The sequence below is a fragment of the Uranotaenia lowii genome, chromosome 2 (assembly GCF_029784155.1).
Source record: "Uranotaenia lowii strain MFRU-FL chromosome 2, ASM2978415v1, whole genome shotgun sequence".
Classification (NCBI taxonomy): Eukaryota; Metazoa; Arthropoda; class Insecta; order Diptera; family Culicidae; genus Uranotaenia; species Uranotaenia lowii.
In genome coordinates, this window is record NC_073692.1 from 430,904,831 (window position 1) to 430,929,159 (window position 24,329).

At 35.9% G+C, this 24,329-nt stretch overlaps 2 protein-coding genes across 4 annotated transcripts in view; one reads left to right on the top strand and one right to left on the bottom strand.

The window, feature by feature from the left end:
- Window positions 1-2,086: 2,086 nt before the first annotated feature.
- LOC129749459 (uncharacterized) lies at window positions 2,087-2,979 on the top strand. Its single transcript, XM_055744434.1, has 3 exons — window positions 2,087-2,193; window positions 2,258-2,517; window positions 2,654-2,979. Exons 1-3 carry the CDS (start codon window positions 2,180-2,182, stop codon window positions 2,812-2,814), a joined length of 435 nt encoding a protein of 144 aa, XP_055600409.1. The 5' UTR covers window positions 2,087-2,179; the 3' UTR covers window positions 2,815-2,979.
- Window positions 2,980-6,610: 3,631 nt separating this feature from the next.
- LOC129745447 (echinoderm microtubule-associated protein-like 2) overlaps window positions 6,611-24,329 on the bottom strand; it is a 67,357-nt gene continuing 49,638 nt past the window's right edge. For 2 of the 3 annotated variants that reach the window (XM_055738534.1, XM_055738533.1), the window contains exons 3-8: window positions 17,380-17,619; window positions 16,971-17,313; window positions 7,482-9,051; window positions 7,335-7,422; window positions 7,043-7,269; window positions 6,611-6,971 (exon numbers count right to left, since the gene is read on the bottom strand). In XM_055738534.1, coding sequence (XP_055594509.1) covers window positions 6,846-6,971; window positions 7,043-7,269; window positions 7,335-7,422; window positions 7,482-9,051; window positions 16,971-17,313; window positions 17,380-17,619 — 2,594 coding nt within the window. In that variant the 3' untranslated portion in view covers window positions 6,611-6,845. Of the gene's footprint in view, window positions 6,972-7,042; window positions 7,270-7,334; window positions 7,423-7,481; window positions 9,052-16,970; window positions 17,314-17,379; window positions 17,620-17,722; window positions 18,076-24,329 lie in introns of those variants that run through there. The other variant, XM_055738535.1, reaches the window with a different exon arrangement.

Consider the following 24,329-nt stretch of genomic DNA (forward strand, 5'->3'; position numbering starts at 1 on the left):
TCGGAAGCGGGGAAAGTTTGGGCTGATCCAGCTGGGCCGGTAGTGTAGCGTTGTTGTTTTCGAAGCACGCACGACTAAAAATTAAAACGGTACAATTATTTATGGTCCGTGACAAACTGAACTGAATCGGAATGTAAACAAACTTTACACGCTGAACGTACCCAATAAACCATTAAGCACTTATATAAGCCGAATAATGTTTTAATAACAGCACTTGAGTGCCTGAAAGCCGTACACTAGGTTTAAAAATGCTTATGGGCACTGGAAGACGAAACCGCAAAATAAGCCGTATATTGGCTCGTATAGCATATTCTAGGGCTTTAAAGCCCTGCTGAAATAAGCTGAGTGGGTAAAACGTCAATACCAATTTCGCACATGTCATTTTTGAAGAAAAAGGAAGGCCAAGAATGTAAACGAAGCATGAATTCGGGATTGAAAATTTTTATTGTTAATTCTGCATCGAATGTAAGTTTTTTTTAATGCTAGAGTCGTAAATATATAAATTTTCTATTCTTCTTTGCAGAATGCTTGTCAATGCACTGGGCAACATCATCTGGCAGCGGATGATAAGATTAAAAATTGCTGAATCTTCTGGGGCACCTATTTTTATCCGGATCGCATCAAATAGAACTTGGCCAAATGTTTATTAATGCCATCACCGTTTTGAAGTCAACTTTATTTTCCATCAGTGAATAAAAGTTTAAAAAAGTGACTATGTGAGGAATGATGTTTTTCAATAGCATTTAATAAACCGGAATTAGAAAAAACATTCGAAATGCCTTTTTTTTAATACTGTAAAGTTTCGTCCATTTTGAGTACCTCGAATGATCTTCTCTAAATAAAATTTAACGCTGATGATATTGAAGTAATTCTGGATGAAGAATTTGTTTAAATAAGCCAAATTATCCGCAATGCATGCGTTGACTTAATAGTCAACTTATCAAAGTCACAGTCAAATCCTTATTCGAAAAAAAACATGAGTTCGATTCCCGGTTATTCGACAAAAAATCATCAGCTAGGGAGAAGGGATGGTTGGCGGAAGTGGTGAGGGAGGTATGAAAAAAGAATAGTGTGGGGGAAAAGACATTTTTTTTTGTTTTTAATTCAGTGGGTTGTACCCACTGAAAATATTTTGACAGTTTCTGATAAGCTGTATATGAGCCGAATTGCAGGCCAAAAGTGGCTTCAAATCAGCACTCAAGCGGCAATCCGAACGATCAGGCACTGTGAGACATTTTCTATATGCCGCTATAATGCCAAGTTAGGGCCATGTTATATGGCTTAATGGTTACTTGGGTAGTTTGTTTATACTCCGCATTAAACGGTAGAATTTTTTCAGTGCATGTTTGCTCTCGCCCCTTTCTTGTGAGCAAATTTGGTGATTTTGTCGGTCCCGACCAAGGCGGGTAAAGCTTCAGGTGTGTTCTTATACCAATGCACGGAATCGTCCATCTTGTGACAGGCAATCGTAATCGTAGGCATGGTAGACGAACAATTCGCTGTCAAAAAACGCTCCGTCTCCACCCCCCACCAATGAGAAACTTTTGGTACCCCTTGCCTACTTTTCTTCAATATGCACCCACCCTACTGACTCACCCTGGTCCCGACGGCAACGGTCCTATTTTACTCACCATCATATTTACTAACCCCCGGTGCGGTATCAAAGTGATTAAACTCGTGAGCATTTTCACTTTGCTCGCGATTGCTGCGGATGCCCTAACAATAACTTAAAAATGATTGAAAAAAGATACAATAGCTGAGTTCAACCTGCGCTCTACATAAAATTATCAGTTTGAAAACGGTAATAAAATAATCTTAATTTTTTTAAAACACATCAGAGTTTTATACTGGTAATTTTGTTTGTATACACATAAATAAACAAATTTTTTAAAGTTTTTGGTTTGAAAAAAAAAATTATAATAAAAAATTAAAAAAAAAAAAAAGAACCCCAAATTTTATTTTATTTTAAATTTAAATTATTTAAAAAAATTATTTTAAAATCGTTTTCCTTAACCTGAATATTACAAAAATAATTATGGAAAACGCCGCCGAACCGAACCGTCCTGTTGAAAAGGTAGTATATAAACAAACAGCACGGTTCAAATTTTGCTTTTCATCTGCCGCTCTAACTTTTTTAAACAACTTTTTTTTTATAAATGCAAAGTATTATATTCAAACAATGATAAAAACAAGGCATGATTTTATTCCAGAAACTTGTTTCAAATGGAACTCATGCAAAAATACATTGCTTTCGCAGGCGTGAGAAATTTTCCATGGAAGACGTGGAAAAGGACCCACTGGCATTGCCGTTGCCAAAGAGTGCCTGCAGGACACAGTGCATTGTGCACACCTGCAGACAACGGTTGGTCGAAGGCATATCGCTGCATACTTTTCCCAAAAAAGAGGACAAAAAGAGATACGAGACCTGGCTGAGGGTGCTTAAATTATCTTATGAACCGAGCAAATCGACCAGAGTTTGCAGCAACCACTTCAGCATACCCAACTTCATACCTCCAGGTAGGAATTCAGTAATTTGTAATTGATTAACTTCAACGAACCCTTTTACAAAAACGACCTACTAAATTTATGTTATTACGATCATAAAATTATTTGTTCCACTTATAAAAGTAAAAAAAGTTCATTTAACTTTCAGATGTACACAGGACGACTTCAAGAATGATCCTCCGGCCGAATGCCATACCAGATATGAACTTGCCACAAGCCCGAGAAAAACCTAAGGTGACCAAAAAGCCCGTCGCAAAAAAAGCTAACACTTCCCAAAAGTCCCGAAAACCGGCAAAAAAACGAAGTTAGCATTTTGCTGCCTTGCTTCTAAGAAGGTAAGTTTTAAAAAATCTTTCTTCTGATGTTGAATGAATCGGTCCACACAGATATGAGGAAGTTGAAATTTAATAATTCATCTTTAATATAATTTGTTCCATGGGATGAGATGTTAATACAAATGAACGAAAAATGAGATCTCACATTTGGAATTTTCATTTGAAAGAACTCCATTTTAGTATCAAATAAAGACTGCACAAGGATCTATCCAAATTTTTAAGAAGAAAGCTCACCAGCTCCTAAGTCCTACCACTACAGGCTAATTTTTTTTTCGGGAATTTAACATCAAGGTCATTCTTCCCAACCAACCCTCTCTGCAGGCTGAAATAGATTCCAGGCCTACCACATGACAGATTTAGTCATATTGGACCATGCTCATAAGATTTTGAGCCAGTTTTGTGCTCCAAGCACAAAATCACCAATCGATTGCATAGTCATAAAAAAAAATCTGAATTTCTTTCCACAATTCGCGCGTTGCCTTCCTTGATAAATTAATAAGTAAGTAGGTACTTAGCTTGTGCGGCGTTCTATCTTTTTTATCCCATTTTCGATTACTTCGTGGTAAGCCCGTGTGAATTATCCCATTGAAATTATTTAGTTTGCAAAATCTAACTATAAGATCAGAAGATTGTTTTACTTTTGCTTTTCATAAGTGCACAAACACACGAGTGCACAAGTGCACGAACGTACAATTTTACATTACAAAATTTTGTTCTTATTCTTAATGCTGAGCTGTGGGCTCTGGGTTCAAAAATAAGAAATTGTTTAGTGTTTACAAGATGTCTGTTCAATCAACTCTAGTAGAAACGGGTCGAAACAAGTAGAAATGGATTGATAGTTGATCACCTGTCTCTTTCCAATTGACTTCGACCGACTTCTACCAAGTCGAAACTAATCCTGCTGCCGAGCTGGATTGGTTTCGACTAGTTTCAACTTGCTCCATTGAACAACGACCTGACTAGTTTCGACCAAAACATTGGCTCGTTGAACATCTATCAGTTAACAGAAACCAGTTGAAACCGATTTTTACTAACGATTGAACGAAGCTAAGATTAACCTTGAATTGCAGAATTACTGAATTATGAATTGATATTGAAAATTAAAAATTGGAGCAATAAGGCCAAAGGGATCATTTTTTTGTCAAAACGATTTTTCAATTTTAAACCTTCGAAAAAAAAAACGTGCATAAAGAGGTGTTAAAACCCTATAATAACCTTCCAATTTGCTAAAAACTATAAAAAACGCGTTAGACCTGATACATGAAACCTAATACAGTCCTGAGACTGGAGACCTAAGTCTTAAGATCTGAGACATGAGACCTGAGATCAGAGATTCTCAAGTGACGTGAGAAGTGAGAAAGACGAGAGACGTGGAAAGAGATGAGACGCTTACGTAAAAAGTGAGAAATAAGAGGTCAGTATTGAGATTAAAGAATTTAAGGGGGATAAGCGAGACACGAGAAGTGAGAAATGAGATATAAGATGTTGAAAATTAATCTTGAAAAGTGAAACGTGAGAAGATAAAGTCTGTTTCACATAGAATCTGGTGGCATCTTTTCATTTACTGCAGCGCCCCTAGTTGTCACATCGCGAATCTATTGACAGTGTTTAGATCCGGATGGTTTGTTTACTTAGTGGTGAAAATTTCACCACTAAGTAACAAAATTTCGGTCAAAAGTTATCGACGATGGAACGCGAAAGGCGAGAAAAAAATCTGCACACCCACGTAGAGAAACCCAACGTGGTCAGGGGTAAAGATCGCGAAATTCCTGAAATATCCAAAATCGACTGTAAATTCGGTGCTGAAACGTTACCGGGAGACCCTTACGGTGGATCGAGCAAAACAAACCAGACGTAAAAGTGGAACATATGACCGGAAGCTGCGAGCAAAGGTAATTCGATCAGTTCTCAATAATCCTGGAATCTCCTTGCGTGATTGGGCGAAAAAGTTCAAGACGAACCACAGTACAGCTCGACGAATTTGTTTGCGAGAAGGCTTGCGGTCGTATCATGCAATCAAACACCCCAACAGGACGCTGGAACAAAACCAGGTTGCCAAAACCAGGGCAAGGAAGTTGTACGAGAAAGTGTTGACCAAGTACAACGGATGCATTTTGATAGACGATGAAACTTACGTCAAAATGGATTTAGGACAAATACCCGGTAACAAATTTTACCTTTCGAAGCGTAAAGGGAATGATGCGGGTAGATTCAACTTTGTTTTCGCAGATAAATTTGCTCGTAAGTTGATGATTTGGTAAGGCATCTGTTGTTGTGGGAAGAAGACTAAGATTTTCATCACTGGGGACACAATGAATGGAAATCTTTACAAAGAGAATGTCTCCAGAAGAGGGTTTTGCCATTCATTCGGTTCCACAAAGGTCCGGTGAAGTTCTGGCCGGACCTGGCAAGCTGCCACTACAGCCGGGATGTTGTTAAGTGGTATAAGGAGAACAAGATCTACTTTGTTGAAAAAAGTATCAATCCACCAAACTGTCCGGATTTTCGTCCCATCGAGAAATATTGGGCAATAGTTAAGGGCAAACTGAAGAAATGTGGCAGAACCATGAAAAAACCCGCTCAAATGTAAAAGTGGTGGAACAAGATGGCGAATGAGGTTACCAGCAGTACTGTGCAGAAATTGATGGGTGGTATCACAAAAAAAAGTTCAAAAATTCATCCGAAAAGCTGACGAATGATTTTTATGTATTTTTTTCCTTAAAGTTCAATAAAAACCCTACAAAATGACATTTTTACTTTTGTTGTACGTTATTTCTTTGCGAAGAAATGATCTATTTTATCCGACCAGATTCTATGTGAAACAGGCTTTATAAGTGCACCGTGTCTCACTTTTTTATTTAGCATCAAAGCTAAGTTTCTCCTAACTTAAAAAATCTTGATGTTTCTATTGAAATGGGCTTAGAATATTTTCTCTAAGATAATTGCGGCTATATTTCCAAACATTTTGATCAAATTTGAACTGAAATTTCGAAACCTCAGGAACTCTGGCAGGTTTTATCTTGAAAGTAGCTTTTGAACACTTCCGCATATTAGCCACAATTTCTTAATTTTGGATACATCAATTTCAAAATTAAACAACACTGTAAAAAATATTTATTGAATCTAGAAATTAGAGTTGTAAATAGTTCCGATTTTCGATATTTGTGATCCTTTTAATGTTGACAACACGCCTGAACTCTTTGTTTTGCCAAAATCGAACCGTGCCAAAATCACACGAGGTCTGTACTATTTAGGGTTTATTGGTTACAAGTTTGATTTTTAATTTTGCATTTTTAATTTAATTTGTAATTTTTTGCATTGTTTTTTAAATTTCATCTTCTCATAAATATCGATGAAAAATTTGAATTTGTTCAATCGTGTTCTAAAGTTTTCCTGAATCTTCAATCTTGACCGAGAAAATTCAATCATTTCTGATATGTTTTAGTTTCGATAACTATATATTCTATTAAGGTTTTCTATAGTTTGTTTTGTTTGTCCTCATTTCTGAATTGATTTAGTTTTTTTTCTAATCTCGTTGTTTTTCTGAATTTAGATATTTATGTCATTCTAAAATCACTTAACTAAACATGATTTTAATTTTGCATCATGTGAATGGATGCATGCAATGCAACGAGTAAAGATGGGTATATTTTTCCTTTTTGATCGTACCATTTTTTTCCTATACAATTTTCACGATAGACACGCCTAAAAATGACTTTAAAACTATGGGGAAGGATTTCTTTCTCAGTCATTCTCCAAACAAAACGAGATAAATAGAATAATGATTTATTATTTTCTATACGATTCAAGGACCATCGTAAGAGTAACATTTGAATTCAAAAGTTTGTTCCTGATCTTAGAGTTTAGTTTTTTGTTTACTTCTGGCATAATTTGTTTAATCACGGAATAGAAAATGTTATAATAAATAGAGTTACTTGGTGTACGCGAAGATTTTCAAACGATAATTCGTTAGTAGTAGTAGGACATAAGTGGTATGATGCTACACTAAACGACTCGCCACTGTAAAACGCTGGTGTCCAGCCCTCCAGCGGACAAAAGTCGAACTCCATCGTGCATGAATTTGACCGATGTCACGTGACTGCTGTGACCTCTGTAGGCGTGGGAAAGTGACTGGAATTAAAAAAAAAAAGAAAATGTCAGCATTACCCATTAAAAAAAAACGGTTTGAATACGCGAAATACCTTTGGTTGTGATGCGGGATATCCGAAGAGACGGATTTTCCCGGTATCATCGGCCGTGACCAGGAACTGTTCTTCCCCGTCTTTGCAGACACTGTTGATGTCGGTTCCGTCGAACCCTTCCGGCCAAATGCCGAGCGTTTCGAAGGATACCGTACAGGATTGCGTTGCCCACTCGAGATTCCGAACGTTGCTGTGGGTCGTTATTTGGCGGCATAGGGTGGGATTCCCTGTTGAATATATGATAAAAAAAAATGAAAATACACGTTTCTACTGGTAATAATGACGATCTTACAGTAGAGTAGTTCGTAATCTCCGGAGTTTGTTCGAAGTACTTGGCTATCCTTTGACCAATCTATGTGGGAAATAAAGCTGGAGTGACCCTGTAAGAAATTGAGGCTTTAAATAAAAATGAATAAAATAAATAAAATTTGTTACTTACTGTGCATTTTCCAATTTTGGAAAATCGGTGCAGTGCCTTAGTACATTGATAAATGTAGATGCAACCGTCTTTCGATCCGAGAGCCAACAGGTTTCCGTCGGGCGAAAATTTGATAGTTTGAATAACGTCTTGCCCATCTTGGTACACGGCTAGCAGCTCCCTAGTTACGGTGTCGAATACCATCCATCGACCACCCACGCCACTAACGATAATCGATTCCCCATTGTTGGAGAACTGAACGGATTGAATTGGCTCTCCGATGTCTTTGCTCCACACCACCGAATGCGACAGTGAATCCCACAGCTGCAACAACCTATCCCGCCCTCCCGTTACAAACTGTGCAACCTGGGGATGCGATGAGAGAGACCATACCAGGTCAATATGACCCATGACAATTGGCCCGAGGCCAAGCGTAAAATCTCCGGAGAGAATACAATTTTTGGTGGTTCCAATCAGAAGCTGCGAACCTTTGCCCTGAGTAACGACTCTTACGGCGCCAAAGTGAGGCTCAACAAGTTGTTCCGACTTCAGCCTCATTGAATCGTCCATCAAAACTAGCCGACCATCTTTGCCACCGGACACGAATCCTCCATTCCTCAAGGCACATATGGAGAAGATTGAACCTTCGTGAACCTTTTTCAAAAATCGGCTAATCACATTCGTTCCCCGAGGCCAAATCGATATGTTTCCATTAGAATCACCCGTTACTACATCACCGATCGGCGTAAACGATATGGCCGTCACATATTTCGGCTTCTCGCGGTTCTCAAACACCCCCATCCTTTTATACAGCATACCATTTTGATCCAACGACCAGAAGGCAATGTGGTTTTTGCCAATCGTAATTATCTGGCCCTTGTCCAGTGGATGGAACTCTACGGCCACGATGGTGTCCACCGAGCATTTCGTTTCCGTTATCCTTTTGCCATTATCCTTCTTCTGCCAGTCCCATATCGAGATAATTTTATCTGGGGAATCATCTATTGCTGCCAATATAGTTCCACTATCAGCTCGGCTGAATGACAAGCAATTAATTGCACCGGTGAATTCACCCATCCCGATGATATTCAAAGTGGCCAGCGAGACCGAGTTCCACACCCGAATGTGGGGTAACGTGTCATGGCCATCGTGACCTCCGCACTGCCCGGATGCGACCAACAGTTTGTTCGGGTGCACCGCCAAGCTCTTCACGTCATCCGTGTGCCCCTGATAGTGTCGCTGGGACTGTTCATCCATATTGTACAGAATCACCACAGCGGCCACAAAATAAACCATTTCACCCGTCGGCAGCTGGTGTAAATTTGAGCGACAGTCCTTCCCGCGATATCCGTAGACCCAGTCCAGCCGGAGTCGTTTGTTCGGTGCTGGTTGAACCTTATTCGTATCGTACGTACTAATTTGAGCTTCTGGAATGTGTAAAACAATCGGCCGGCCGCTGATGTACAGCTTGAGATAATCGTCGTCATCTTTCTTCTGGACGAATGCGTGGGTTTGCTGCCGGGATGCTGCACCCGATAGAGCACTGTTCAAGTTCACGAGCGACTTGGTTGAGAAGCGGGAAATGCTGTTGCTGCAAGTGGTAAGGAAACACGTGGGTTTGGATTAATTAGAAGAGTTTTCAAGTGCAACTTTTTTCAAACAAAATAGGAAATAATATAGGATATTAGAATTTTCGATGAAATTTTTTCTTAAGAATTATTTCATGTAAAACCTCTTTGAAAAATAATGGCGAAGGATTCTTAATATCTTAATTTATATCTGATGCCAAGCATAAGTTGTTTTTTTTTTCAAAGTATCGAACAACGTGAAATAGATTTTGAATTCTAGCTTGCGGTATATCCGATGCAGACAATATAATCTAAAAGAAAGAATATGAAAATTGAAGATTTTTATAGACGGAAAGATAGATGAAAATCAGGCCGGAACAAATACAAAATTCTTCTTCTATGAACCCACTTCTGTCAACCTCGAATATTCAAATAGTTACAAGTGTAAAAACTAAATTATTGAAGATGGGAATTTTGCCATCTTCGGTAATATTTTTACAATTAAAAATATAAAAATCTAATTTGGGGTGACAAACGAAAGATTTCAAATTTGTGCCAGCCTGAATATTAAACTCACCATTTTAAATACAACATTGTATTACGCCTACTCCATCTTTGTGGCTTTGAAACTTTTCTTAACTATATAAAAAGGTTATACTGTTTTTTTTTTTGTTTTTATATTATGCATACATCGCTTTTGTGCTTCCGTTCTTCAATTTTCTCTCTTTTTTCTTTATCTTGCTATCTTTTGTTGGAACAGGAAAGCTCTTAATTTTGTTTGAATTTCAAATGTATGAGCGATAGAAAAATCAACACCAGAAGGTTTTAGTTTTCATGACTTTAGTTGAGTGTTAATGATATATCAAAAACCGAATAAATATATCCATTTCTCCATACGACCTACCTTCAAGATAAAATTAATGAACGTTAGATGGGAATAAGTCCAAACCTTGTAACTTGACTGTTTTAAATAATTCAACCAATTTAAGTTCATAGCTGCCACTTGGTGAAATGTTACAAATTTTTATTTTCGCTGGTGTTTTTAATACCATTGATTCAGGCACAGATCGTGGTAGAAAGGTAACGCTTTCAGCTATCACCTGGAAGGCGCAAGTTCAATTCTTCAATCATCCAATTAAAATATCAATTTTTTTATTAAGAAAAATAATTGAAATGTGATACTTATGATTCAAAAGCAGAACAGTCTTATACCGATCCTCGACCATGGTGCCATGACCAAATTCGCTAATTCCACGACGATTGCTTGGTTCTATGCTCGCCCACTCACGATACAAACATATTTCACGCAAACACAAACGATTGATGGCGAAAACAGCAACAGCAACAATGGCACAACCACCTCCACCCCGGCTGGGGCTGAGTGAATGGCTTGAATTTTGTACAAACAGCACCATACACCATGCAAGAGAGGGTGATTTGTATAAAATTTTTCGATCCCGACCGATTTTACTCAAACCATTTGCGCGATCATTCAAACAGTGAATTCTGAATCTGAATTCTGAATCTGAAATCTGAATCTGAATTCTGAATCTGAATTCTGAATCTGAATTCTGAATCTGAATTCTGAATCTGAATTCTGAATTCTGAATTCTGAATCTGAATTCTGAATCTGAATTCTGAATTTGAATTCTGAATCTGAATTCTGAATCTGAATTCTGAATCTGAATTCTGAATCTGAATTCTGAATCTGAATTCTGAATTCTGAATTCTGAATCTGAATTCTGAATCTGAATTCTGAATTCTGAATCTGAATTTTGAATCTGAATTCTGAATTCTGAATCTGAATTCTGAATCTGAATTCTGAATCTGAATTCTGAATCTGAATTCTGAATTCTGAATCTGAAATCTGAATCTGAAATCTGAATCTGAAATCTGAATCTGAAATCTGAAATCTGAATCTGAATCTGAAATCTGAAATCTGAATCTGAAATCTGAAATCTGAAATCTGAAATCTGAAATCTGAAATCTGAAATCTGAATCTGAAATCTGAATCTGAAATCTGAATCTGAATCTGAAATCTGAATCTGAAATCTGAAATCTGCAATCTGAATCTGAAATCATCGACTTGAACTTTAGAAATGTTGCCCATCCATTAAAATATTTATAATATAATATATCAAAAAATATTCAAGCAATACCTACAACAATAAAGCATTCATTTCGTTATCAGCATCAGCAAAATCAATCAACGAACCACGCGACGAGACGGCAGTTTCTCCTCCTGCTGGGTTGGGTGGTAGATTTGGTGAGCGACAAAAAGAGAGGATTTTTTTCTCCCGCGGCTACGTGAGGGGTTCTAGATTTGTACACCAACCTGCTGAAAATGTGGGCCAAACTGGTTGAAATCTGACAGCTTCCAGTAAATTCGAAAAACGTTGCTACAAATTTTCAAAACGCCACGCAAAAAGTATGTCCATCGAAAGAGGAGATTCTAATGAATCTTTAGGTATATAAAAAGTGACCAATTTGAGTTCAAATTTTAGAGAAATCACGCTAACAAAATCCCGTAAACCCACCGACATGAGGGGGAGTTTGAAAAATGACAAAAAAGATGTGATTTTCATTAGATACAATATACTGAACAACTGAGATTTTTGAGGAGCCCACTACGTTCTACGAAAATAATAATAGAGTTAACGAAAAAAAACTAAAATTTGAATTAAGAGAATCGCTCCATTGGTAAGCGAGATACAGCAATGCAAAAACAAAATTGGGTGACTTTTTTGAAGTAAGAATTTTTTCTACCGGAAGTTCCGGGATAGCGGCCAAAACTTCCTTTGGACCACCAAAAACTTATACATCCATGGATAGATTTATTCTTGACAATTCCAAATATTATAAAATCAGCGCAATATTTGGAATCTGTCACAAGTTATAAGCATTCTAAAAAGAGCTCTTTTTCGGAACTTTTTTCATTCGGAATCAGCTACTGATGATCTCGTAAAATATTTCGACTTATTTTTTCGATATTGAGAAACTAGAAAAAATTATCTATACAATGAATTAAAATTCATCGAAATCGGTCAATATTTGCGGCCAGGAGAACGTACGTAAACTACAGGTTAAATTTATCTAAAATAGATTTGTACAGAAATTTTGCGAACGGCTTTGGAAGGTTAATCAAATTTATGACAAGTTCAGTATATTGACCTCCTTTTGCAAAAAAAACAACATGTTGGACTAATAGAAATGCTGTGGAATTTTTGTTGTTCGCTTTCTAGATAACATTGAATGATTTACAGCTGGAAAGTGGGATTTTTTTGACATCGCATGCATTTTATTCGAGCTTCGTGAAATTTTTTAATAAAATGAAGTTTAAAACCTTAGATTAAGTATTTTTTCCGGATGTGTTTCTCTTAAATGTTTGTGAACCACAAATGCAGTTTATTGTGAAATGGTGAAATAAAATATATCCTCAGCGTGGGTGAGAAATGTGCCATCATGGTAGTGAATTTCCCCCAGATCTGTCACTGTTTCCTTGGGAAAGTCCGCCAACACTTGGCCAAAAAGACAAGTTGTTAGAGCAAGTTCACTCGTGTTGGGAAAAAGTGGTAGAAATTTTGACACTTATAGCACATATTTTTTTCTTTTCTTTTTGATAGGAGTTTAATAAAAATATTTTCAAGATCTGCGGCCTTCAAGTTTTTCACAACACGCGTTATATTTTCGCGTGCTGTGATGCAAAACTAGCTCGATTTCTATCACATACGGCTGAAATAGAAACAGTGTTGTAAAAAAATCAACGCCGAAAAATTTTGAAAATATTCAGCACGGTAAAATTTTCAATATGTGTTGCAAGTGTCAAAATTTCTACCACTTTTTCCCAACACGAGTGAACTAGCTCTTAGAAAAAAGGTGTTGTAAACTATGTACTATTGTAAAACAGTAAAAATTGTCCTACCAGCATGAGTTCGCCATTTCCGCTACTTAGGAAAAAGGTAACATCCTGGCAGGTACTATCGGCTTCTGAGAAATTTTAGGGACAAAACACTAGCGCCAAAATAATATTGACGAATAAGGCTTTAATTATAATTTCGAAAATTTGAACAGCATGCTTTGGCGTTTATGTTTATACCTGGCGGAGAAGATTTATTTCGTTATTTGTCAGAGATAGTGTCAGCTGCTGTTTCTACTGTGTAAGCAGTGTGAGGCGGAAACTCTAAAATGGATGGACCGGAACTCGGACGTTAGAACTGGCAGGTATGTGAAGCTTTTTACGTAAGCTTTCCCACATAAGAATGTTATCTTTTTACAGGTTTGAGTTTGATACAGTTACTGATTAGTAACTAATTGCTGGGCCATCAAATTGGAAGAAGAGAAATAAAAAGAAGTACTTCACTACTAATTGTCCACCCTGCCTGTGATGGATATCCAGAAGTCGCTTAGAGCCCTCTCAACCCTCGAAGGAAAGTCAAAAATCCCTTTATCGATGTGGCTGAAGCTGATGCTATCTATTTTAGACCCTAAAATGAGACGGTAATTCATTTGCTGATAGTTTTTTTTTAAAAAGCTTCTACCTATTTTATGTTATTTTAGCATGTCAAATTCTCGAGTTTTCAAGTTCAAGTTCAGCCAGTGAAGATTTTCTTGATCCATTTTGGGGTGCACTGTTTTTTTTTATAATTTCTAAATTGAAATATTCGAAACCATCTATTATCGTACAAGTAATAAAATCAATCATAACAAAAATTGTTTTTTTTCTATTAGAGACTACGAGAAACAGCGCCTCAAATTATGGTTTAAGAATAACCATTTTCCAACTTTTCAGCAACAATTCCTTCTAGTTGAAAATCAACTACCTACATCCTCACTTCTCAAGAGAAGTCGAAAAACGACTTCTGTGGGAGATAAACTCAACTCAGAAAATGTAAGAGAATAGTGTGTTTCATTTTCAATATTTAGGTGGTTTCGTCAGCCAGACGCAAAATTTATGTGTTTGCAAGCTTGAATGCAAGTTGAAAGCTTGAAGACTTTTTCGCTGGTGGCAGCACCGTAAACAAAGAGTTGATGTCCTAGACTACTTGTTCGAAAAACTATTCAGCCGGGTATCTTGATAGAATAGAATATTTTTGATCCTGGCTATATAGTAAATTGTTTCTCAGATCCTTCACTGGTTTTCTTGGGAAAATCCGTCAAAAGGCCAAAAAGCACTTCACCAAATTTTACCCAATACGGGGCTTCAAATATTGGGAAATGTTTTTTGGTGGAATGAACCATTGCATTGGAAGCAGTATTGATGGTGCGAAAAGTGTTTTTATTTTCAGGTCTTCTAAACGTCCTCTCAGTCACGGCTTACTGGGACCTGGAAAATTTCTATAGTTGTTACTCGAAGATAAGTATCCTTTATCAATTCTGCTACATTGATGGGGTGGTAAGTTGTAAAAGTGATAAATGTTATAAATATTTATAACAACTAACCACAACATAAACCCTCGGTAGTGCTGCAATTATTGTTGATGAGTTCAGCATTAACAAAATTTGAATGTGCGATCAAGACTTCCTGTACCGACTCGGGTTGGAAGACCTATCAGGGTTTCATACATACATACATACATAAAACATATTTACAGCTTCCACAGATTGTCAGATACATTAAGTATTATATATGTACCAACTTTTTAAACTTTGTCTCCTCGTTCTTCTCCAAAAAAAAAAAAGGTCATCGAAAATTTCTAACTGGAGATCTGCCTGCTAACATGTACGTTTCGCAGTCCACTTTAGTGGGCAGGTTTTTCGTAATGTAGCCATGAAATCTTACCTATTTCTTTGTCTGTTAGACGAACTAGACAGAAAATTGACCTTCTTTACCACTTTTCCAATCAAAATAATTGCTTAACCCTCCAAATCTGTTCGAGTCAATATGATCCGAACTGCACATTTCAAACATCCTTATCATCATTCCAATATACTGATCAACTAGGATTTTTGAGAGACCAAGAATGTTCTATAAAAATGATAATCAAACTAACGAAAAAAAAAAACTAAAATTTGAGTCTAGAAAATCGGTTCTTTTAGAAATGAAAAACAGCTAAGCAAAGCCAAAGTTGGAAGTCTTTTTTTAAGTAAGATTTTCTTCTACAGGAAGATTTGAGAAAGCGGTCAAAACTTTCTTGTACCCTCACCCTCATTCATCGTCGGATAGATGTATTCTTGACGATTCCAAAAATCAATGAAACACTTTCATACAGCAAAGCTGTCAGAAGTAATGAGTATTTTAGAAATACAATTGTTTTTTTTTCAGACATTTTTCTTTCCGAACCAGCTCTTGATAACCTGGTAATACAAATGGACTTTATTTTGAAATGATGAGAAACTATAATAAATTACCTACACAATGAATCTAATCATCAAAATCTGTTAACATTTACAACCAGGGGAACCGCCAACAAACTACAGTTCAGATTTCCCCGAAACGGATATTTTGCGAACAGCTTTGGAAGTTAAACCCCTCACGTACCCAACCTTCATGGAATCAATCACCTTCGTATTTATTTAAATTTGAGCTCACCCTTAAATCATATACAGTACCGTTCATAATTGTATAGAAATTGGAAGCACGTGCACTGTCTCTTCGACTTTGAACTTCCATAACTTTTTACTCTGATGATATTTTTTGATCAAGTTTTTTGCGTTAGATATTTCAATTATCTCACTATGATATCAAAAAATTTGAGCTTTCTGGAGTTTGTGTGGCCTGAGAAACAGTAATTCTACGAAAATCGGACTTTTTGGACTTTTTTCTTTCAAACTGCAATATCTCTGAAAGTACGCTACATTTTTTATTGAAACTTTGCACAGTGATTGTTGAAATATGAAGCTAGCATGTCTGAAGTTTTCGAAAAGTTCTACCGATGAGATCAAAAGTTACGCGAGGTGCAATATTTCAGGTATGAACCTTGAAATGCGATTTCTATAGAATTTTGGACGATTCATGAGAACAATATCGTTTCCTCCACCAATCAGACAAAAAATGTCTGACAAAAGCAATGAAGAAATGGAAAAATGTAATAAATGATCTATTTGTGTTTTGAAATCAGAATCCCGCGATATTGTGGTGATTTTTCGGTTGAAATAGATTTACTGGTTGCTAAACAGAGAATATGATTTTCCTATGGAAACATTCGTCCTAAATTCTATAGAAAACGCATTTCAAGGTTCATGCCTGAAATATTGCACCTCGCGTAACTTTTGATCTCATCGATAGAACTTTTCGAAAACTTCAGACATGCTAGCTTCATATTTCAACTATCACTGTGCAAAGTTTCAATAAAAAATGTACCGTACTTTCAGAGATATTGCAGTTTGAATGAAAAAAGTCCAAAAAGTCTGATTTTCGCAGAATTACTGTTTCTCAGGCCACACAAACTCCAGAAAGCTCAAATTTTTTGATATCATAGTGAGATAATTGAACTATCTAACGCAAAAAATTTGATCAAAAAATATCATCAGAGTAAAAAGTTATAGAAGTTCAAATTCGAAGAGACAGTGCGCGTGCTTCCAATTTCTATACAATTATGAACGGTACTGTAGCTCTTTTTGAACGATTTTACCACATAATCTTTGGTCGAATAGTTGATTTCCAATTGCTTTGGGTCTCCTAATGGGATTTTCTTGGGTTTCGCGCTGTAACATTTTGCTCGAAGTACTTCTTCACTAGATGCTATCTCAAAAAACATTTCATCAAAATTTTATCAAATTTCGTCAATGCATTTCAAAAGTTTTTTCGAAACGAAAGTTTTGCATTTTCTTTTTCGAGTAAAGCTCTTAATGACTCATCATTATAGGATTGTGAATTATTCATGAGTCTAGCGAAAAGTATCGATTCAATACAGTTTCAAATTACCGTTCTGGAAAGATGTATGGTTTTCATGACATAGATCAATTTTATGTGAGTTCAAAAAAGGATTTTAATGGAACTTACGTTGTACTACTGACTGACGGATTGGGCGATCCACTGACGAAGTCTCCTGTCGAACTCCACCTCTTGCCCATGCCACTAGCTGCGAGGCCACCGAGTCCAGCAACGGCCGAGGCTGCTAAATTTTGCATGTTGGGCTGCTTGGGTGAAGGCGAAGGGGCAGGCGAAATCGAATGGCTGCTCATCGAATCGGAATGCAGTGACCCGTTCGAATGGTGGATAGCTTTCTGGGCCAGACTGCTCGCCTTGGCCGTTCCCGGGGACGACATGGACATCGTGCGGGACGGCGAGCTTGTAACCCTGGACGGAACTCGGCCGAATCGCTTCTCATCGACGCTGGAGTTAACTAGAATGAAATGAACGAAATCGCTTTAGTGTTCTTGAAGATAATGTGATTCATTCAATAACATACGTCGTGTAATCGTGTTACGGGAAAACCGGAAGTTTTTGCCAGACAACACGGAGCTGCTGTGAGAACTAGCATCTGTAGCCTTGCCGCTGTCATAGCTGTTATCAATTGTGCTCAACCGTCTCAGGACGTCTGCCAAGGTCGACTTTAGGCAAACGATTTCGTCCTTCTGCTCCAACACTACTCGCTCCAAATCATTGACTCGCTCCACAAGGCTGGCCTTTTCTGTCTCCAGCATTTCCTCTGCACGAAAAAGGAAAAAAAAAGAATTGTAATAATCAGATTTGTGTAATTCGTTGGAAGCTCGAGGAGGTAATGATTAGATAGTAAATTTTATTTGCATTACGCCATCCTTGCTGAATGTCTCTGATGTTGTTGAGGGCCGAATTTTCCTCATCGATTGATTCCGACTGAACCCCTTTGGGTTCGCCTGATGTTTCAGACATTCTGCTTTCCCTCCCCAAAAGCTCTCGAAACTACAGCTCAAAGATTGCTTTGATCTCGAGCTACAACACGTTCTTATCTGCCGAACATAGTAAAACGTAACATGGCTTAACATTTAAACACCTGAACAAAACAAGACTACCGTGTAACCCATAGGAATTTTCTACTATATGGAAACAAACAACAAAATAAAACCGGCGGCAACAAACAACACCCGCAAAGGGAATCCCTTGAATGGAAACTGACGGTCGGCTGGACTTTTGCACAAGTATGTACGATACGATACGACACTAATGACACCAACGTGCCGGAACAATCTTTATCAGTTGGTGCGCAAGCGTCGTTGTAGGAATTTTCGTCCAGCACAGAGGTGAATACTCGTCTTTTTCAAGTACCGCATAGCAAGTACGAGTGAGAAAAAAAAAATCAAAAACAACTAAATGCCCACCACATCTCGCCAAATAACAACCTGCGAGCTTTGATGGCATCAGTTGTAGGTTCCTGCCGACAATTTTTAGGTATTAGTTAGTTTGTATGAACGAATATGATGATTTATTTTTCGCGAACGCCTCCAACTGCTGCCATTGCTGGCTGGGCGATAATCTAAATATGTTTCTAGAGTTATCAGCTAATATTTAACTCGCCATTGACCATTAGTTGCATGACTGGCTGAGAAGTGCTTTTTTCTGTTGATTTTGCAAATGCATTGATTGTGTTGTGAGTGCTTGCTTCGAGCAATCACACTAGCTGCTTGGTGATAGCGATGTCGTGATTTGGCAAATCTGTTCGGCTAATAAATTTAATTTTTTTTATTATGTTTTCGCTGAAAGATTCGAGTTGTGAGTATTCCAAGGTTATTTTTGGACAAATTATGATTTTAATTACTAGACGTATTTCTAGCTTCATGATACAATCAAGTCAAGTAAAGACTAGAAAATGATAAGTAAGCACGTTGATCAGTTTTTATCTTCTTGTCACTTTCTGCTAAACACAGATCAAAAGAAGAACTGCAACACTTCTACTTCTACTTTTTATTATTCTCAATCGGTAAACCTCAATAGTTTTAACTATACAGTGTGTTATGTTATAAAGATTGAAAAATAAGTAGGTATCTGTTGAACTCCCAATTTTGCATGATGATTAAAAAAAACATCAAGTTAAATTGATTCAAAACAGGAACTTTTGGAACTATTCAACGGAAATTAGTTCTAGTAGGTACCTGAATATGAAACGGATTGGAATGTTATGGATTTATATTCATCTGGACATTGTTCGTCGCTTACCCCTTTATGAATAAACAATGCCGCTCTTCAATGCAAGGGTGGTCCAAAAACAGATTTATTTTGAATTAAAATTTTGCGAACTCTTGGAAGTTGATGTTCTTATTATTAAAAAATCAACTTTGTTATTATACTCAGTATTTACGGTATACCTTTAAGCCTTTTTCAATCTTTGAATACTTCTTGATTTTAGATCTATCATAATCTGCAAAGGACTAGGTCTACATTCAGAAAACCAAATTTGTAGAACAAGTCCCCAACACAAACATTAGGAGCCAAAAAAGATTTTTTGCAGGTATGCTAAAACATGTGATGCCAAAATTCCACACAAAATTGAAGTTCAATAATCGATTTCCCGCATTTTTCTCGACTTGATGTTACGAAATTCCCGATTCTCAAAGACAAAAAGTATTACACGAAAGCTCTACTTAAGGGTTTCTACCTTTAATAAGGGGTTTACTTATATTTTTAAATATGATCGCAATAATCATAACCAGGGATTGAAATGCTCTTGCTCAAGCGGCTGAGCATCAATGCTTTTGAAGCTCGAGAGCGAAGAAAGCTGGAGCCAATTCTAGCCCAACAATAAATGCTCAAATTAAGCTCATACCTCTTCGGGCTCTAGGAGACAAGGTTTTGCATTTTGCTTTGAGTTTGTTAGCTCAAGGAGCCGAAATTTCTTGAGCTTGCTGGCTCAGCAAAATTGTAACACTTGAGCTTAGTGATGTGTATTGACTTTGCCATTGTGGTGCTGTGTGAGCCAACGGCGTTTTTTTGTGCACCAGAAACTGTGAAAGTGGTTGTTGGGATTATTAACATGAATGTAAAAGATTTCTTGTAACTGGTAAAAGTTACCAGCACTAGTAACTATGAAATAGTAAAATTTACAATATTTCGAGAAAAAACGCCAAATGAAAGGGCTTTTTGCGAGGATTATTAAAATCAATGTTAGAGAGTTCTAGTAACTAGTTAAAGTTACCAGCACTAGTAACTATGAAATAGTAAAATTTACAATTTTTCGGGAAAAACGCCAAATGAAAGGGCTTTTTGCGAGGATAATTAAAATCAATGTTAGAGAGTTCTAGTAACTAGTTAAAGTTACCAGCACTAGTAACTATGAAATAGTAAAATTTACAATTTTTCGGGAAAAACGCCAAATGAAAGGGCTTTTTGCGAGGATAATTAAAATCAATGTTAGAGAGTTCTAGTAACTAGTAAAAGTTACCAGCACTAGTAACTATGAAATAGTAAAATTTACAATTTTTCGGGAAAAACGCCAAATGAAAGGGCTTTTTGTGAGGATTATAAAATCAATATTAGAGAGTTCTAGTAACTAGTTAAAGTTACCAGCACTAGTAACTATGAAATAGTAAAAAATACAATTTTTCGGAAAAAACTCCAAATGAAAGGGCTTGTTGCGAGGATTAGAAAAATCAATGTTAGAGAGTTCTAGTAACTAGTAAAAGTTACCAGCACTAGTAACTATGAAATAGTAAAATTTACAATTTTTCGGGAAAAACGCCAAATGATAGAGCTTTTTGCGAGGATTATCAAAATCAATGTTAGAGAGTTCTAGTAACTAGTTAAAGTTACCAGCACTAGTAACTATGAAATAGTAAAATTTACAATATTTCGGGAAAAAACGCCAAATGAAAGGGCTTTTTGCGAGGATTATTAAAATCAATGTTAGAGAGTTCTAGTAACTAGTTAAAGTTACCAGCACTAGTAACTATGAAATAGTAAAATTTACAATTTTTCGGGAAAAACGCCAAATGAAAGGGCTTTTTGCGAGGATAATTAAAATCAATGTTAGAGAGTTCTAGTTACTAGTTAAAGTTACCAGCACTAGTAACTATGAAATAGTAAAATTTACAATTTTTCGAGAAAAACGCCAAATGATAGGGCTTTTTGCGAGGATTATCAAAATCAATGTTAGAGAGTTCTAGTTACTAGTAAAAGTTACCAGCACTAGTAACTATGAAATAGTAAAATTTACAATTTTTCGGGAAAAAACGCCAAATGAAAGGGCTTTTTGCGAGGATTATTAAAATCAATGTTAGAGAGTTCTAGTAACTAGTTAAAGTTACCAGCACTAGTAACTATGAAATAGTAAAATTTACAATTTTTCGGGAAAAACGCCAAATGAAAGGGCTTTTTGCGAGGATAATTAAAATCAATGTTAGAGAGTTCTAGTTACTAGTTAAAGTTACCAGCACTAGTAACTATGAAATAGTAAAATTTACAATTTTTCGGGAAAAACGCCAAATGAAAGGGCTTTTTGCGAGGATTATTAAAATCAATGTTAGAGAGTTCTAGTAACTAGTTAAAGTTACCAGCACTAGTAACTATGAAATAGTAAAATTTACAATTTTCCGGAAAAAACTCCAAATGAAAGGGCTTGTTGCGAGGATTAGAAAAATCAATGTTAGAGAGTTCTAGTAACTAGTAAAAGTTACCAGCACTAGTAACTATGAAATAGTAAAATTTACAATTTTTCGAGAAAAACGCCAAATGATAGGGCTTTTTGCGAGGATTATCAAAATCAATGTTAGAGAGTTCTAGTAACTAGTTAAAGTTACCAGCACTAGTAACTATGAAATAGTAAAATTTACAATATTTCGGGAAAAACGCCAAATGAAAGGGCTTTTTGGGAGGATAATTAAAATCAATGTTAGAGAGTTCTAGTTACTAGTTAAAGTTACCAGCACTAGTAACTATGAAATAGTAAAATTTACAATTTTTCGGGAAAAACGCCAAATGAAAGGGCTTTTTGCGAGGATTATTAAAATCAATGTTAGAGAGTTCTAGTAACTAGTAAAAGTTACCAGCACTAGTAACTATGAAATAGTAAAATTTACAATTTTTCGGGAAAAACGCCAAATGAAAGGGCTTTTTGCGAGGATTATTAAAATCAATGTTAGAGAGTTCTAGTTACTAGTTAAAGTTACCAGCACTAGTAACTAAATTTACAATATTTCGGGAAAAACGCCACATGATAGGGCTTTTTGCGAGGATTATCAAAATCAATGTTAGAGAGTTCTAATTACTAGTAAAAGTTACCAGCACTAGTAACTATGAAATAGTAAAATTTACAATTTTTCGGGAAAAACGCCAACTAAAGGGCTTTTTGCGAGGATTATAAAAATCAATGTTATAGAGTTCTAGTAACTAGTAAAAGTTACCAGCACTAGTAACTATGAGATAGTAAAATTTACATTTTTTCGGGAAAAACGCGAAATGAAAGGGCTTTTTGCGAAGATTATACAAATCAATGCTAATGTGTTAAAATTTTTTAAGTACAGACCCCGACATGCCCGAACATTTTGTGTTGCCAAAATCGAACGGTTTTTTTTCTGAAACTTTTTTCTCTTATTTTTTTAAAATAACTATTTTGATTATCATTAACGTTATTTTAAGTCAATTTCCGACCGTTTTTAGATTTTTTAAAAGTTTGTTTCTAAGGTTTTTGATGCATTTTACACTACTTTTTTTTGTTTATAATCTTTTTTTGTTTTTGTCAGTTTTGCTGTTTTCGTCATTCTTTATCATTTTTAAGATGATTTTGTCATTTAAAGTCTTTTGTTTGTATTTGTTTTTGATTTTTTTAAAATTTTCATGTTTTTGTAATTTTTGAGTACTTTACAAGTTTTTTAAAAAACTTTTGTTTTTGTTGTTGTATTCTATCACCATTTCTGAATGTAAAAACGTTTTTTTTATGTTTGTCTAAATTATATGGGTCCTGTTATAGAGAAAACTAAAAGGTAATGTCGCTTCTAAAAACCGTTCGATTTTGGCACATATGCCAAAATCGGATGTTGCCAAAATCGAATGTTGCCAAAATCGAATGTTGCCAAAAACGAACGGGGTCTGCATTACTATTCCATAGTTACTAGTGCTGGTAACTAGTTACTAGAACTCTCTAACATTGATTTTAATAATCCTCCCAAAAAGCCCTTTCATTTGGCGTTTTTCCCGAAAAATTGTAAATTTTACTATTTTATAGTTACTAGTGCTGGTAACTTTAACTAGTTACTAGAACTCTCTAACATTGATTTTAATAATCCTCCCAAAAAGCCCTTTCATTTCGCGTTTTTCCCGAAAAATTGTAAATTTTACTATTTCATAGTTACTAGTGCTGGTAACTTTAACTAGTTACTAGAACTCTCTAAAATTGATTATAATTATCCTCCCAAAAACCCCTTTCATTTCGCGTTTTACCCGAAAAATTGTAAATTTTACTATTTCATAGTTACTAGTGCTGGTAACTTTTACTAGTTACTAGAACTCTCTAACATTGATTTTAATAATCCTCTCAAAAAGCCCTTTCATTTGGCGTTTTTCCCGAAAAATTGTAAATTTTACTATTTCATAGTTACTAGTGCTGGTAACTTTTACTAGTTACTAGAACTCTCTAACATTGATTTTAATAATCCTCCCAAAAAGCCCTTTCATTTCGCGTTTTTCCCGAAAAATTGTAAATTTTACTATTTCATAGTTACTAGTGCTGGTAACTTTAACTAGTTACTAGAACTCTCTAAAATTGATTTTAATAATCCTCCCAAAAAGCCCTTTCATTTGGCGTTTTTCCCGAAAAATTGTAAATTTTACTATTTCATAGTTACTAGTGCTGGTAACTTTAACTAGTTACTAGAACTCTCTAAAATTGATTTTAATAATCCTCCCAAAAAGCCCTTTCATTTGGCGTTTTTCCCGAAAAATTGTAAATTTTACTATTTCATAGTTACTAGTGCTGGTAACTTTAACTAGTTACTAGAACTCTCTAACATTGATTTTAATAATCCTCCCAAAAAGCCCTTTCATTTCGCGTTTTTCCCGAAAAATTGTAAATTTTACTATTTCATAGTTACTAGTGCTGGTAACTTTAACTAGTTACTAGAACTCTCTAAAATTGATTATAATTATCCTCCCAAAAAGCCCTTTCATTTCGCGTTTTACCCGAAAAATTGTAAATTTTACTATTTCATAGTTACTAGTGCTGGTAACTTTTACTAGTTACTAGAACTCTCTAACATTGATTTTAATAATCCTCTCAAAAAGCCCTTTCATTTGGCGTTTTTCCCGAAAAATTGTAAATTTTACTATTTCATAGTTACTAGTGCTGGTAACTTTTACTAGTAACTAGAACTCTCTAAAATTGATTTTAATAATCCTCCCAAAAAGCCCTTTCATTTGGCGTTTTTCCCGAAATATTGTAAATTTTACTATTTC